Source organism: Takifugu rubripes, chromosome 22 (assembly GCF_901000725.2).
Source record: "Takifugu rubripes chromosome 22, fTakRub1.2, whole genome shotgun sequence".
In the NCBI taxonomy this organism is placed as follows: domain Eukaryota; kingdom Metazoa; phylum Chordata; class Actinopteri; order Tetraodontiformes; family Tetraodontidae; genus Takifugu; species Takifugu rubripes.
The window spans coordinates 3900183-3917748 of NC_042306.1; the positions used below are offsets into that span (position 1 = coordinate 3900183).

The 17566-nt window shown below is 44.4% G+C and overlaps 1 protein-coding gene across 5 annotated transcripts in view; it reads right to left on the reverse strand.

Annotated features, from left to right (window-relative positions):
• LOC101076765 (guanine nucleotide exchange factor VAV3-like) overlaps positions 1-17566 on the reverse strand; it is a 38538-nt gene that overhangs the window by 16964 nt on the left and 4008 nt on the right. For all 5 annotated transcript variants that reach the window (XR_003887085.1, XR_003887086.1, XR_003887087.1 and 2 more), the window contains exons 3-20: positions 15870-15928; positions 15626-15691; positions 14430-14553; positions 14131-14223; positions 13463-13531; positions 13270-13373; positions 12983-13082; positions 12792-12887; positions 10926-10994; positions 10615-10701; positions 9615-9700; positions 9081-9213; positions 7139-7248; positions 5144-5245; positions 4758-4849; positions 4356-4402; positions 3278-3308; positions 1570-1700 (exon numbers count right to left, since the gene is read on the reverse strand). Coding sequence is in view for 2 of the 5 variants with exons in the window: in XM_029831635.1 (XP_029687495.1) it covers positions 1570-1700; positions 3278-3308; positions 4356-4402; positions 4758-4849; positions 5144-5245; positions 7139-7248; positions 9081-9213; positions 9615-9700; positions 10615-10701; positions 10926-10994; positions 12792-12887; positions 12983-13082; positions 13270-13373; positions 13463-13531; positions 14131-14223; positions 14430-14553; positions 15626-15691; positions 15870-15928 (1599 nt within the window). In the remaining 3 variants the exon portion in view is untranslated. The remainder of the gene's footprint in view (positions 1-1569; positions 1701-3277; positions 3309-4355; positions 4403-4757; positions 4850-5143; positions 5246-7138; positions 7249-9080; positions 9214-9614; positions 9701-10614; positions 10702-10925; positions 10995-12791; positions 12888-12982; positions 13083-13269; positions 13374-13462; positions 13532-14130; positions 14224-14429; positions 14554-15625; positions 15692-15869; positions 15929-17566) is intronic.

Sequence of the window (17566 nt, forward strand, 5' to 3'; positions counted from 1 at the left end):
CTGGGTAACAGGGGATATGAATTCTCAGTTCTCTGTAATTTCATCCTCTGGCATCACTGGGGAACACTGGAGATTAAAAGCACCCTGAGGAATTACAATGCGAATAAACGCACTTTAGTTCAAATGTAGTGTTTTTTTTATTTTTCCTGGCGATGACACAGCCGAAAATTTCCGATTGTTTACTTCTTGGATCTTCAAACGCTGCAGCAGCCTCGCGAGGGGAGGTCAATGTCGAGTGCTTTTCAGAACCCGGCGTTTAAATTTTAAACAAAATCATTGTGCCTTTTTCAAAGAAAACCAGGAAGTAGTCTTTTCAAGTAACAATCATTCTGTATCTTGATATTTGTCATAAACAAGCAAAGAAAATAGATGTCTTACAATAAAATGCAATTTTATTCTCTCATGACCAATACCAACACCTCTGTCTCATTTTTAGCAATAAAACAAGGAAAACTCAATTTCAAGCCATGAAGCATTACAGACAATCTTCCCTTATCAGCTAGCATAAGAAAAGAACATATAGGTGTTCCCAAAATTCCCAACTTCCCGAAACAAATGAGCACGAAAACATCGACTGTCTTCCACGGTGACACGATGCTGCCGTCACAGCCGCGTTGTTCACATGGAATCTGCCTTCTGGTGTGCACTGATGTATAGAATTAATAACCCAGACAACAGGGGAACATTAGGAGAGTCTTGTTAGATTTGTTTATCTCTGAGCGCAAAGACCTTTATTACCACCAATGTAAATTATCATTCCATTCATTTAATTAGAATGCACGGTTACCATGGTAGCAAACAAAGAGGTGCCGCCGGGTCTGGCGGTGTGACATTCTGCGAGCGCTTCAGTCAGCTTGCGAGACGTCTCCTGGCATTCCTGCCCTCGACCTCCACCTTGTGCTTTGTGACAACAGAAAGAAGCGGCGAGCGCAGGAAATCAAGCTGACGGCCAACGCGCGACGACGCCGCTGGCGAAGGCTGCCGTCTGACTGGAGCAGCGGCGGGACGACAGTGAGGCGTCGATGCCAATGTGGAAAAAAAAAACAAACCTGCACCGGGATCAGCACTGGATAAATGGCCGTTCCTTTTTCGAAAACATGAGGTCAAAAGCTGTCGGCCGACGGCTGCGGCCGCAAGATGGCCGTGGTCGTGTGCGTCCTCGCGAGGTCACGCACCGCCATTAAAGCGCCTTTCCTGAGGTCAAAGGGTCAGCTCTTTCATCGCCTCTGTGTGGCGTGCCGTTAATCAACCGACGCCACTAATATGTTAGCTCATCAGATGGAGGCGGCGAGGCCAGACGGATAACCGCCATAAACTATCGCCGAGATGGCCTAAAATGCTGCTCGCCAAATCTGGCGTCCCTGAGACACGAAGGTGATGGGACGCTTTTGACTGCTCGTCTTTTCTTTCTGCTCAATCAGCAGGAAAAACACGCAGCGCCGATCCAAGCTGATGATGCTGCGCAGACATCACGCCCCCACCGCCCCCACCTCGCCACCGTGACATGTTTTTTCACCGAGCGCCGGCAGATGTCGAGTTGAAACGCGGGGGACGGGGAGTGACACGCACCTGCCACCAGGAGCTGTGCAGGTCGGCGAGCAGCAGTTCGATAACGTCCCCCTCGTGGATGCTGAGCGGGGGCCCGCAGTGGGGAGACGGGATGCCGCTGTAGGCCCGGATCACCACCAGCCTCGGTAAACCTGGGGACGAAAACGAAAGAAAGGAAGAAGAACGCTGGAACGTGCTGTCGCTAATGGGCGCGTTTTAGCATGTGTGCAGCGCATTTATGGAGGGAAATCTAAGGAACCACCAGTTTTTACCCTCATTTTTCCATGCATTGTCAGGTTTTTAAAGTATCTTCTGTTTAAGGGGGCAAAAACTCCCCTCAATGGATTTACCTTGGTGAGGGGATCTGAATAAACTTGATTTTGATGAATAAGATTTGCTTGAAAACTGCCTATTAAGTGCAGAGGAAGGTGGCTACAAAATGGAAAATCTTAAGGCAATATTGAGGCACCTTACTCAGGAAGTAATAAAGAAAACAGTTTCTTTTGTAATGCTTAGTAATTTAGCGCAAATTAAACGCACAGCATGTTTGGTGATTTTTTTTTTACACTTTTCTTTAAAGACGTCGATCGTTTCGGTTCCTGCAGAGTTTTTAATGTAAACTCTACCAAAAAAGCAACCAAAAGGCCTTCTTCAACTCAGAGAAGGGGAGGAAACAGAAGCCCGTTTGATGTAGGATACATTAGCACGAATGGATCAATGCAAAACCACTGTTTTATAATGAAGGTATTCCCAAATATAAGTTCTATACACACCAAAACTAGAGAAATGATGCTACATGTGGCAACAAACCAGAAATATTGCAGATTTTCATTGTTGTTGTTGTTTTTTTTTTATCTGACAGCATCTGAGGTATCAGCCGCCTCTCTCGGAAGAAAAAAAAGGCAGCTGTTTACTTTACAGGGAGATTCATCTTTCCCAGTCCTCCAGCTCCGATATTTCCCCAGCATGGCCGACAAATACAGCCACGAGCGCTCAGCTAAGACCAAGACTAAACACCCCTGCCAACTTCCAAGACACAGACGCTTACTCTCTCCCCATCGCAGACGTACCCCCCAACACTGCAAAGCAGCCCGAGGTAACTATTAGCTGACGGTGACCTCAGGTGAATGAAATATCTCACATTCGTGTTTTTTTAATAAGAACAATAAGCGCGGCTGTCTTTCTCATAAAGCCCCCCTTATGGAAATTGATTTGGCAAAAAGGCGCCGCTCGGCGGTTGGCGCCGCGGCGATGCTTAAAGCGCTTCTCCGCCAGCGTTCCCGGTAATGATTCCACCCACTCCAATGCGTCTCAGTGCAGCCTCAGGTTTAGGGATCACAGCATGTGCAAGGGAAAAGATCTTTGTGTGTGTGTGTGTGTGTGCGTGTGCGTGCTTTGGTTAAGGATTCCACTCTTCCATTATTCATTGGTTATTCTTAATCAAATATGTTTGTCAAGAGGAGCGTTCTCCTCTTTCGAACCTTTTTGAATGCAGGTGGGGGCTTGTTGTCAGGACGTATCAGGCTGGTGGGAAGAAAAAAGCCGGAATATTGGATAACGTGAGGCTCACTGAGGCTGGGGCTGTAACCTGTCTGCTCCAGGTCTCACTCTGCTGTCTAAACTGTCTCCCTTCCATCACACTGTTTTGCTTGTGTTGCACAACTGCGGTGACAGCAGCTTAAAAGGGAGCAACGGAAGCCTGGAGTAGAAACGGTCAAGTCATACTGACCTGGGTCTGGCGGCGGCGGCGATGGACTTTCCTGTGGACGGAGAGAGAGAAAGCAAGAGGAGGCACGTGAACGAGGGAGGAAGAGAGAGAATCGTGAAGGAAGGGCTCGATGAATGGACAGTTTCATTCCTCCCGCGGGGCTATTCTGACCCGGAGAACGCTTCGCATTTTGAAACAAACCGCTCCTGTTTGAAAACACTGGAGCGACTGGTCTGTCATTTTAAGGTAAAATATATATATATATATATATATATATATATATATATATATATATTTTACCTTAGAGGTGCATTCTTTTTCTCTCAGAAAGAACACAGGCAGCTACGCCTGAAAAATTTGTGATCATTTTGATGCAACCTCACTGATTATTTTAGGGTCGTTTCTGAACCCCTGTAATGTGTCTCAATCTGTTTTGCAGGAGCAAAAATGTCTTTATATCTCATCTCTCTCATTTGAATTCATCTGGATTGTTAATAGAATGCTACTGTTGTTTTTTCTTTGATCAATGTTTAATAAATCACTTCTTAGCCAGTTACACTCTCCAGTACTCCAGATCAGATTTGAACTGCCTGATCTATGGCCATTATCACAGGTCTGCGCAGCAAAAACACACTTTAATGCAGCCTGTGTGTTAATTGAAAGTCGCATGCCACCAATCATTTCAAATTACTGTAGATTCGGACGTCTCTACCAACTCCCAAGTGCCTCTACATACAAGCACTGCCATCTAGTGGCGATGACGACAATTGCAGGACACCGCAAGAGGAAGCGCGAAGGAATGTGGGGTATTTTTTTCATCATCTGATATGTCTGTGTCCCTGATAAGCTCAGCGGAAGCGCTGATTAGATCAACATTATTTTCGTAGAAACACTAATGACATTTAATGGGTCTGTACCAATGCAATTTTGAGTTCAACAGCACACTCCAGGTATTAGCCAGAGGAACGCTGAAGGATTCTGGTAAAATAAATCAGCTTTCAAAAGCCGAAGTGCTCTGTGACCTCAGCCATGTTATGCTTTGATAATCACGTCGACTTTGTGTGTCTCGGTCAAAGCCGAGAAACAGTGTGGGTCTTACCTTGGGCCTCGGCTTGGCAGACTCTGCAGCGGGGTGCGAAGCAGACACTGTGAATGGAATACAATAACAGAGCGTGGTGACTTCCCTGACACGCAACCCTCAAGTGTCAACCTCGCGCCTCCACCTCAGAATGCTTAAAGGGCCAAAGAGCTTCTGCTAAGCAGGCTCGTCAAAGACCCCAGCTAGAAAGAGGGTAATCTGCCTGAAGTACGGCCGCTGCCTGGTCACAATGAGCTACAACCAGACAGGAAGACAGGACTGACACAAGAGGAAGCTAAACTCTCACTGAGACGACTGCTGGAAACCTTTATTTTATTCAATTAGCTTGAAGGCAGAGGTTCGGTATTATATCCGTTACCACAAATGTGTTCCGAAAGACACTTCGACGTGCATCCATCTCACCTGTCCTCCCGCAGACTCCCAGTTGACCCAGACACTCCTTATGAGTCTCCAGCCCGCATTTAAGGCACAAATAGCCCTGGTTAAAGATGCCCCTGGATACAATAAAACCACAGGAAACATTTCATTTATAGCAGCCTCCTCCAGAGAAATAGCCCTGCAGTTTCAATTTTCAGGTTTCCGTTGCACTCTCGGCGCGCAAAACTGAAACCAGCAAGCGTCTCTCCGTCCTTTCCAATTAATTCATTTCCGTCCACTTGGGGAATTGGTTGTTGCTGTTTTGGGTTTTTTTTTTATCTGCAGCAGCTAACACTGTTGGGTTGTGGTGTTGATTTAGCTTGTTTTTTGGGGGGAACGGGGGGAAATGGAGCAGCTGCTGTGAATATTACCTGAGCAACAGGTGACAGAAGCTACAGGAGGTGATCTTCTCAAAGGTGTGCATCTTGAACTGGTGGGAGTTGTGGTTGGCTTTCTCTGGTCGGATATCTGATCTGAGACAAAAACAAGACGGCTTTCAAACAGGGCAATGTAATTAGCGTAAAGCACATCTGTCTACAGATTTACAGCATTTAGCCATGAGCCACTCGTTTGTTTGCATGACAAACACCCGTAGCCTTGGTTTTCCATGTAGAGGTTAGAATCTAGCAAATTAGAAAAACACTAATGTTGTGTATCGTTGTGTGGACTCCGCGAGCCACGAGTGTCCGACACCGAGATCTTAGCAACAGGTCCCCCTATTTGAGTTGGGAGTCCACAGACGCTCGATTGGGTTGAGATCTGAGGTCAAGGTCTGGAGGCCAAGTCAGCACCTCAAACTCCTAACTGTGCTCCTCAAACCTGTGGCATGGATATTATCCTGAAGGAGGCCACAGGATAGGGAATAATGTTTCCATGGAAGGTGGTCTGCAACAACACCTGGTTCAGGAACCAGGACCAGGAAGATCTAAATGTCAGTTTGACATCTTACAGGGCTAAATCTTCATCTGGCGCCTCCTACATCCTGGTTTCCATGGTGATGAGAGTGCCATTCAGGACAACTAGTCATATTGTTTCGCCTGATCGATGCCATAAATTCGAACAATTTCCTTTCCGTCTTTCAGATGGAACACAATTCAACCCCGAGCACGTATGAATAAAGAGCACTCGAATCGGTCCAATTTTGAGCTGCGAGACTAGAGGGGAAACACAAACAGCCCTTGTAGAAGCTTAAAAATGATACAAAACACACTTTTAGCGAATACACATCGACATCATGCTGGAGCCACTTTAACCGAGTGCTCCTGTGAGCGTTTCATCACCAGCCAGCAGCTTTTATTCAGATTTCCTTTCTGCCGCCTTTCCCCAGTGGGTGCACAAGTGGTGCGGCCTTGGTCCCCGTGATGATGTGGGTGCGTGTAGTCGTGTTTGCACGCTTGTTCTGGGTGACATGACAACCACACTGGCATCCATAGGTCATGTCGTGCAATATGGAACAGCACAGCTGTGATGCACAAGGCTGCAGCTTTAGTAATGCTTATTTATTAATGAACCATAATAAATGATAAATACCATAATCTGCCTATACAACTAAAAACATAAAAGCCTATACGTATTTTTCTTTGCTTTAACTAACAAATAAAATGTTATGCTATGGTAAACACCAGTGAGAGCTCAGACACTGGCAGAAATGGACCTGAAACCTGCCAGGAAAACCAAAGAAGAAGAACCAGCACGCTGGAGGTTGTGGTCTGGTCGACCACGTCGGCACAGCTAGTGGCCGACCACAACAGCCGCCACAGGAGCGCCACACAACAGGAAGGAAGCTGTCAAGGATGTCAAGGATGACAAGAAACCACAAGGAAGTCCATTTGACCTATTTCAAGGACATTTGAGGGAGAGACTCGACCTGTACGTCAGGGACCGATCACCCCAAAACATCAAACTATTTCAGTTGGCAACATTAAATTAACAAAAACTGAAACAGACGACAAAGACTGGTGTCACATATGTGGAAAAACCTCCCACTGTTACAGAAAAACAGAAAACACGCAGCTCTAGAAAGTTCTGATCGGCAGGAAACCACAGGCAGGCAGGGGGACTTCTTTGTAATTTCAGTTTCATGGAACTGTTTGTGCTTTTGTGTGTATGTGTGTGTCTGTGTGTGTGTGTGTGTGTTATTGTTCAGGTCCTGCCAGTGTGTGCTTGATTACAGCTAAGGCCTGATCAAACAGTACAGATGAAAGAGTCAACACCTCTCTTGGCCTTGGAATAACATGAATGCATGTTATTCCACGAACAACCCCCTCCTCCCTCACACACACACAGACACACACACACACACGCTGGTCTCTGCAATCATTACTGACTGTTGCAAATGTCCTACGTCCATGACTCCGTGCACTTACATGGCCATTTCAAATCGGTCCAGCCACTTCTTCTTCAGCTCTCTGGTTTTAAAAAAGAGCTCGAATCCCGTGTGTCCCTGCTGGTGAGTGACGTAGAACCCATAGCACCACTGTGAAGGTGACAAAACAAACAATCAAACTGAACATGTGCATCACATGAATACAGACGTAGCCTTGTAAAGGCGTGTGTAAAAGAATATACATGTAAAAATATAGTCTCACTTCTATACACTGAAAAAGGGCGCGCGAGCTTTAGGAGGTCGTTCCATCGTGGGGATGGGGACAATGAAGCCTGCTGATTACGGGGCAGGCGGCAGAAACTGAAATCCTCATAAGCAGAGTTGAGGTCTTGAGAATGCTGCTGCAGAGCTCAAACCTATTTGAAGGCTTGGTTGCTCTCAAATGTTTCATTTCAATCAATCTACATTAATGTTGCCGTTGTTTAAAATAACTATGAATGTTCAGTTATTTATTATTGTTATTAGGACCAACATGGGTGTGTGTTCATTTAATGAGGACGTCAGAGGTGTAATTGTTATACAGATTTAGATACAGAAATTTAGATACCAAAATTCCTACAAGCCACAATTGTGGGATTATCTAAATGTCCTGATATTTTGGGTGAATCGAACTGTGATAATAGGAGGAAACGCGTACTGGCGCTTCACCCGTCAGTAATTGGACGGCCCTGCAACAGTCCTGTGTGTTTTAGACTTCTGCTGAGTGTTAAATCATTGATGAGTGTGTGGGCGCTCCGTGACACCACATTCAGCAGAAAGTGATCCATCGCTGTAAGCAGTCTCGGGGGACTGCACACACTCATCAAGTGCTATTAGCATCTTTATCCTGTGGCACGAGTGTGTGTGTGTGTGTGTGTGTGTGTGTGTGTGTGTGTGTGTGTGTGTGTGTGTGTGTGTGTGTGTGACAGAGAGAGAGAGAGAGATCAAAAAATCGTAATGTAAGTTAAATATCTGTCTGGCACCTGTCTTTTTTATGCATGAATAAATCTTAGCATAAATTAAGGCTTTTCTAACTGGTGTTGTTTAGTTTTGTACTCTCAGTGGCTGCAGCATAAATTGTTTTACCTGTGGTCTATTTTTATGCACGGGCTACTATTTATTGTAGTGTTCAACAGCCGTGAATGTAATTTGCGTTGGTGTTATGAGAGGTCATTGACCTTCTCCTGCTTATCTTGAGTAATGATGCTGTGGTGCGATACCAGCCTTCTCTGCACCGTTGAGAATGAATGTGGGTTTTGTCAAACACCGGCAGATACTACACCGTCTAAAAAGCACATTTCCACAACTTGCTATAAAAAAATTGTCAACATAATGAATTACTAGCACAAAAGAAATGGGTCAGAATTTTGAGTTAATAGGGTAAAATATTGAGATATTAAGTCTGAATTTTGAGTTATTATGTAAAGATATTGAGATATTGAGACATTTCCATTACTAGGGGAAAATATTGAGACTGAAAACAAAAATCTAATAATTCATTGTATCATTTAGAATGTACTCAAAAAAGCTCTAGATTTGAAGTAAATAAGTAAATACATTTTGAATAAATGGGCTTTCATTTGGTTCCATTTTCTACCTTTTAGAAACTCAAAACTTACTCAAAACAAATGTTTTTTGGTCAAACTGACGCAAAATCTCGCACACACGCGCACACACACACACACACACTGCCTCAGGACACACAGGTTCATGAAGGGGGAGAAGCTCAGAATTTTCTAAATTGCTTTTCGAGGAGAAATCCATCTATTCTTATTAGACATGAAGTTAGTGAAGGAAAAACATACATATAAAATAAAACTAATACTTATAAAATATAACAGATATTTAATTTGCAGAGAGCTGTGTGCCACATGTGAGGAACAGCAGCGTGTAGGTGGCTGCGCTGCCTCCGGTGGCTAACTGGTAAGAAGCAGCTAACTGACCTTTTTGCCCTCTCTGTCTGAGGTGGGGTTGTTTGTGACTTTGAAGCAGTGGAGATCCAGAACGTCCTTCATCTCGTAGTTGTCTCCTCGCCTTTTGCAAACGATCGCAGCCACGTCAAATAAGAAGATGTGCCTGTAATGGAGGAAAACGCAGGTTCACTCACACTATTTAGAGTGGAGCCAATCGGAATTTCAAAAAGCAGCTGCATTCGTGTGGCTTCGACGCCGCTTCATCTGGCTCCATATTTTATAGTTTTCCTGCCAAAATAAATGCAGTGGGAACAGGAATTCAAGGCTGACATTTAATGGGCATATTTATGGCGCGGATTCACCACCCTTCGTCAAGTGTTGGCGAAAAATCTGAATGTATTTCCATATTTTGGAGGACACAGAAACAATTCTAACGGCATCCCGACTGTTCCAACTCTAAAGTAAAGGGGATGAATGCATGGCCATCTGTTTGCAGGTCACTCCCCACATCCCGCCTGCGATCCTTTTAATTTCCCTCTCATCATGTCATGTCGGAAACACGACCTGTCTTGTTTCCGCTTGTCGACGCTGGAGACCATGCGCACTTCGCCATCACCTCTCGGTCGGCCGTAGGTGATCAGAGGCTGATTCTGAAAACAAAACAGGACACGCGCTGATTAATACGGTTGCATCTCACGCGTCAAGGCCGGTAATCTGATCAGTTGCGTTCCGTCCACACAAACAGAAGGTCCCTGCTGGGTGGAAACTCCCCCCATCCTGATGCTTCCTCGCGACCACAACTGGCCTCTATCTGGTGTTTGCTATAGCTTCCTATTTAATAGGTTCTCTCTGCGGTTTTTCTAAGAGAACGTGTTAAATTTATGCTGCAAAATTGGGGGTGGAATTTTTACACCTCGTCATGTTTTCCTTTTCTCCATCAAACAGCAGCTGGATAAACTACCGTTACAGCCGTGGTTCATCCGGGGGACGCGTATACGAGCTGAGGCAGCTGTGGTTGAGGCTGCGAGGGAAGGCAGTTCCAGGGCGCTCAAGCGCTGGTTTTACCCCAAATCCATTGCTGTGTTTGGATGTAGAGCTGAGGGTGAAAACATTTGAGGAAGAAGGCTTGGGAAAGTTTTACTTTCTGTACAGTTGTCATGGAAACTCAGCCATTTTAAAGCACTAGGTGGTGGAGATTTGCACTCCAAAGTGAAACCTCCACTTGCAATGTCTTTATTACTTCCTTTTTCATGCCCTTTTTCAAGAACCATCCCTGTATACAGTTTACGGCTCTGTTTCACACATTATAAGGAAAAAGAAGACTACCCACAAGAGCCACCCCCCCCACTTCCAAAACCCCTTTTAAGCCGGAAACAAGCTGGGGCACTTGCGCATTTAATTCAGGTATCTGCGCTGTGGCTCCGGCAGAAATCAAAGGAAGAACCCTGCTGACCACGAAGCAAAGACTGAAGCCTTGTGATGATCATTTGCGCTCTTGCAGAGTTATTGCAAGCAGCGGGGGAGGGGGGGTGGGGGGGTCAGAGAAGAGAGAGCTCAGGTTTACCAGGTTTTCAATCGACCTCTGGTACTGGTTGATCTCCCTCAGAGTCTCATTATCTCGCTTCACTTCGTTGATGAACTGAGCCAGGTCCTGGGCAACACACACACACACACACACACACACACACACACACACACACACACACACACACACACACACTATTACTTCAGTCTGGTATCAACATGTTTGGTCAAATGTAATCAGAAATCATCCATCCATCTATCTATCCATCTATCCATCTATCTATCTATCTATCTATCTATCTAATCATCCATCCATCCATCCATCCATCTACAGAATCATGATGAACTCACTCTCATGGCATCAAGAGCGACCTTCAAGTTGCTCTTGTCGGTGGCGTCGTGAGTGTGTTTGACCAGCTCCTGTTACAATACGACAAAACAGAAATCAGCACTGTGGACTTGCTTGTTTTTGGTTTTGCCTTTTGTTTTTTACCAACGCGAACGCCAAAACAGCGATGAGCGCACCACACAGGGCTGGGACAGAGACCATGCATAACTTTTCTCTTTACGCTTCGATTTAGCTTGTTTTCCAGAGCAACTCCACCTCTGAAGGGAATATTCACACTTAAAAAAGGAGTAAAATGGCAGCTTCTCTAGATGTGGGACCAAACTTTACTCAAATATTTACTCTAATAAAACATTTACAGTTTAAAAATGCCATTATTAATTAAAACACTCTGAATAACAAGCAAAACTAAGCTTACTCTCCAGTTGTGATAATTAATCTTTGCTCAACATGTCAATGGTTTGTGTCTCGACATTTTGTTTACCTCGTTGCCATGGCAAATTAGTTCTATATTTTAAAAAAAAGTCTAGAAAACATTACTGCATAAAATGAAATCAACTATAATTAACGATAAAAATAAATCTATGGTCGAATTAAAACTACCAGCATACAAAAGGGTCTGAATCAGTGATACACTGGATCACCCCAATAACATCAGTGCAAAATTAATTCCGTTTATAGCAGGATCTCTCCGTTTACCATGATGGCCTTTAGCCTCCAATTTAAATCAGCTCTCCTCTCATTGGGCCAGATTCACCAATATGTTCTTAAGAATCTTCTTAGATTCTTTCTTAAGTTGTGTTTAAGAAGTTTCTTAAGAAAACCCTACGTCGGATTCACCAACGCGTTCGTGAGCCCCAGAATTGTTCGCAGCTGTGTTCTTAGATTGATGAATGCCATCTGTCCGTAAGTTGAAAGCGCGTGCCAGGTGAGTCTAATTAACATACGATTAGCATAAGTCACCGCCCACTAATGCCCATAAAAGGAACTGCAGCAGGACCCTGTCGACAGAGCAAAAAGCAGCAAAATGCCCAAAGCGAAATGCCCAAAGCTTGCCTCTCCACGCCTGATTTCTGACGCTGTGTTGAACAATCAAGAAAGGATGGCTAACACGCTTGATAAAATTGCCTCAACCCTGATGACTATAGCCAACACGCTTGAAGAAATCAACGAGAATGTAAAAAAAAGAGAAGCAAACACAACCATGCCAACACTGAAATGTGCGCAAGAGTACTCCTGAGTGTTCGTAGGATTTGTTCTTACCTACGAATAAATCCAGGATAAGAAGAAATTGGTGAATGCCACAATCTTCGTAAACTGTTCGTAAGTGGGACTTAAGAACAAATTTGTTCGTAAGAACGCTTCGTGAATCTGGCCCATTGTCTTCTGACCTCTGGTGCGCACTAACCAAGGGAGCCGATGTCACAAATTTAACAGTAGGCAGCACTGTGAGGCAGAGTTTTACAGACAACATGGCCTAACTTTAGATTCAGGCTCATGTTTAAAGCATTAAGCTATGGTAATTAGTTTGCAATCAGGAAAAGAACGTGTCTCATTAAAAAGCTGTAAAATCTTCAAACCAGGTTGAAAATATATTAATTAATTCGCCCTCTATAAGAGGTATAAGATATAAATAGCATGCAAATATCTAAGTGACAAAATAAATTAATAAAACTTGCTAAAGCGCACCAAAAAACAAGTGGTGGATGTCGCCCCCAAGTGGCAACATTGGGGTATTGGAACCGGAAATAAAAAATTGACAGAATATATTACAAAATAATAGATATGTGTAAAGCTGCATGCAATGTTAACGGAATTTTGATACTTTCTCATGCCTGATTAAATATTATTTATTCTAAGTGTCCCCACACCTGAAGAAGCAGGTGATACTTGAGGACCCTCTGCATGGGCACAACCAGCAAATCCCTCAACGTAAACTTCCCATTGTTGGCTCTCTTTGAGCATTCCTGCAAAAAAATCAAAAAGTTCAAATCATTGTCAAGGAAATACAGTGCACGAAAGCATCAATGGGAAAAGTGCATATGTCTTATGGCTGCCCCACCTCCAGCTTTAGACGAACGTCCTCCTTTTCTTTGCAGATCTGGTCCAAGACAACGATGGCCACTTCCACCTGACTGCAGTAAATCCCATAAACAAGCAGCCTGTAGTTCAGATTGAAAGACTTTGGTAATATAGTAATAAAATACAATTTTTTTTAAATATACTGGAACATCACATCGTGCCCGAGGTAGATTAAAAATTACATATCACTTTATGAAGTTAAATTTTGGCATTAGCTATGCAGCATGTACAAGAACATAAAAGAAAAGGAGCCACATTTGGGATTACCTTTCTTTATAGCTGATAAAAATCTGGTAGAGGTTTGAGGCATTTTTATTCAAGATGGAGTCCTGCACGTCCAGGAAGAGGCTCCGGTGAACCTTAACCAGGTCCTGCATGGGAAAACCAAAACACCAGGCGGTGAAGGCACCCACCCATCGGGCTTTTATTTTTGGGCCACGCATCACGAAGGAGAACCTACTGGAATGTTGATGAAGACGCGATCGATTTCTGCAGCAGAGATGAATTTCTTCAGAGGATTCAAGAAATACTAGAGAGAAGAGAAAAGTGTCAGGAGCAAAAATGATTTTACGCTGCCGGAGCTGATGAGAGTGAAACGTTTATCATTTCTTTTTTATGTTTTATTTTTGTATTGAAGGGAATTTTAAGGGAATGTACGTCTTTCTTCATTTATTTGACCTTTCAGGGTCCAAGCTGCATATACAAGTGAAGGTCGGACACACTCCTGAAAGAGTCGCAGCTCGTCGTATGTCAGCATTTGGGGGACTGGTACCTTGCTCAAGGGTACCTCGGCAGTGCTCTTAAAGTGTCCTGGCACCCACCGAAACACCTTCCAGGGTTTGTCCACACCGGGGCTCGAACTAGCAACCCTCCGCTTCTCTGCCCAGTCTTCCACAGACTGCCAATTATCATATATTTACCGATTTTCAAAATAAAAGCCTATGAAATAAAATACGACAATTCTGATATCATTGTCAAACAATTAGGTATTTTTTCGCACATTTCTGCAGGTCTCATGGGTGCGCTGTTCCGTTTCAAACCTGGAATGAGCACGCTTCTCTTGATTAGAACTAGAAAACGTGGCCTGTGATAAAGATTATGCGTCATCATTTCGAGGCATTTCAGCACCTTCTCAATGGACTCCAGGGTCTCTGTGTATTTCTCCTCCGTCTGTTTGATCTCGGAGAGGCAGCAGGTGCGAACATCCAACTCAGCCTGCGTCTGCAAAGACAAATACCTTTGTGAGAAGAACAACCTTCCAATATTTGAGGAGTTTAATTGCCAAGAAGCACCTGCGTGTTCGCAAAATGAGAAGAAGAACAACAATAGACATCAAAACCTGGGCATTTAGACCCCACCCATCACAAAAATCCCTCTTTACAGCAAAGAAACTTCTGATGATGTGCATTCGAGTGTGTGGCTCATACCAGCACCAGCGGAGGTGGCTGCTCAGCCCTCATCAGGTCTTCATATATCTTTCCACCAGTGCAGTTGTCATCCATTCCATAGACAGCAGCGTATAAGTCGTCCTCATCCTCAGGAGCATTCTCGCTGTGGGACAAGAACAAATTAGACTTGGCTAATAGTGGCTAATAGTCATTTCCTCTTGACGTACAAGCAGCCAGTGGGTAAGACAGGAAGACTGCTGGACAGGTCAGAGTCCATCACAGGACACCCACAGGCAAACGTAAGAGCTCCATAGGTAAAGGCTCAAATCTAAATGACCCTATTGTTGTATTGTACTATTTAAAATGCAGTTGAGCAACTCGATTCTGTGTTTGGAGCCCAAAAGTGCGCAAAATCTGTACATTGAGCTCCTTGTTTTGACAAAACTTTGCATTTCACACATAGAAATGCCTGAAAAGTGGCAGTATTTTGCTGTAAGATGCAAAATTTACAGCCAAATCGTCAGCGTAGCAGAAGTCAACGTGTGATTAAATCATTGGTGCATCACCTGCACCACATCTGTTGCACAGTGACACCCCCCCCCCCCCCCCCTACCCACACACACACACACACACACACTGTAGTTGTCACTGTGGCAAAAATGTATAAACAGCGAGGTCGCCTGAGCTGCAGCTGACACTGGACCTTCACAGGAAAACGCTCTTTTCAGCCACTGATATAAAATGCCGACGCTCCCATATCCGTGCAGCTCGATGTACATGTTGGTTTTGGGTCGATTCAATTCAGCTTCCTTATATTGCCTCTGTTGTTGTCAAAACTGTCTCTAAAGTGCTTTCCAGAAAGGCGGTCAGACCCCTCGCGAGGCCTCTGACAGAGATTAAATAGGCCCAATACAATATACATAAAACGACAAGAACCCTTTCGGTAACCACATGCGTTTAAGTGAAAGTGAAAATGCTTCTGAAACTCAGGAGGTGAAAACAATCCACGTGTCTTTACATGACATTTTAAATTGTCTTCATCCAGCCGTGTGGGTGGCGCTGCAGCCCCCCGCAGAAACGGGTAGGATTACTCATCCGCTGCCTCTGATGGGAACAGAGGAGCGGAGACGGGGCTTTTACCGAAACAGGTGGGTGTTTGGACCCCTGGAGGCGCCTGAAGCCCTGCAAAACCATCAGCGCTGCTGACGGGCCCGCGGAGCGGCCCTCGTACGTACTCAATCAAGTCTTCCAGGTTATTGTAAATGTCCTCGTCTTTCAGGCTCTCTTCGGTCGGGAACGGCCTGGGAAGGACAAAAACAGAAAGAGACGTGAACTGTGTGTGTTCATGTTGTTTCTGGTAATAAAGGCCACGCAACCACACTGCAGGTGAGATATGACAGGGGTGTCAAGGGTCGAGAAAGTGGTGGTGTTGGGAGGAGGTTATGCATCTGTAATGGTTGTGAATTTTAGGTGACCTACTTGGATCCTCCTTGCTGCGCAATAACTGTGTGTGACAGCCTGGATAGAGTGTCCATAACCTAATGGGGGGGAACGTCAAGCAGGTCAGATCTTCAGAAGTAGAGCAACAAAATGCATCATAGCATGTTTCAAGGACACAGTTTGTGCACGTTTAGGCCTGCAAACATACAAATGACTCGCGCTTACAAACCCTTTGTGCCTGTGGATTCCTGCTCTCTCGGTCCTATTCTGGCATTTTATTCATTGTCCTTAAAAGCCCCAAAGCTCCAGGAGTCCAGCGACCCGTGGACACACTTGGATGTTGCACCAACATCACTGATGTTGGACTTTTGCACTTCTCAGATCTAATTTTCTCTGTTTGCCGGCGCTCAAGAGCACGCTCCAGTCCCCTTCTAATGGGACATAGAATGGAGTGAAAGCGGTCTGTCTGGAGCAAAGCGCCTTCCGGTGTGAAGAACAGTCACGGTTTGAAACTGAAGCCTGGTGTGAACTAAGGCCATTGTGGCGAGAGACTGATAGAAAGTGAAAAGAAAACCTGGGCTTTGCTACATTTTTGCTAAACTATCACTTTGTATCATACACACACGCCTGTGATAATGGATTTAACATGCTGTGGGCATGCTCACACACTATATGTGGATATATATATATAGGTCATGTTTCAAAGGAAGTCCTGCCAACCCCTGTCTGGTTAGTGTGTGTAAGTGAGAAATTAGACAACCACTGTGGTGAATATGGACTTTTATGCATCAAGCCAAAGGTTGAATAACACTTATGTAGTTGTTTTTGTGCATGGAAAATGTGACAGAGGTACCAGCTTGGTCAGAGTGAGGCAGAGTTGACGGACAACAGGAAGGCTGGATTGAGTTTGCAAACCCAACATCTCACTTCGGAGGCGATGAGATGAGATCACAATGAATCATCTTCATATCAATCATATCTAAGCTGAGCGTTCGTCCACACGAGCAATAAAAAAAGCTGCCGTGCGCCAAATTGTCTCTGACTGAGTGAATCCAGGATGAAGTGCAATCAAAGTTTGAAATAAAGAAATTATTAGTTCAAAGCCTCAAAATGGCACTAAAGTACTTTGGTAAATGTTATTAGCCAAGTCAAGTTTCACTAAATTCCTGTAATTTAGCAACTTGAACCCAAAACATGCACATCAGATGACCTATCCTCAACCACCTCCCTCAGGGTCAGAACCTACAGTGGCCATCGAGGATCAAAATCTATTCACAAGGATGACAAATAAAGTTCATACATTCAGAAATTTGACTTCTGGGTGATATCAACTAATATTTAAGTACGGTAGAAATATGCTAATAACAAAGTTCTATCTCTCGTGGCGCTTAGGCTATTCTAAAAAAGCATATTTATCTTTTACATTGAATTTAGAGATCTAATAGAGGTGGGGGAAAAAACAGGGCTGCTTTTGCAGTTGTGGTGGACGCCACTCATTTCCTGCTTCTTCCCTTCAGCTGCTGGAGGTGAAGCCGGCAGTAACTCTGTGGAGGAATGTAGGTTAGAGGATATTCAGAGGACTAATGCTCAGTCTACAGGCAAGACTTGGCACAAAGGAGCCTTGGCGGATTAGGGATTGGGGACCTTTAGGATGTTTTCTGGAAAATAAGGGCGAGATTTGAGCACTTGTTCCTCTGTACAACCACTCTTGGAGGTGGTTCAAGCTAATCGCTCTT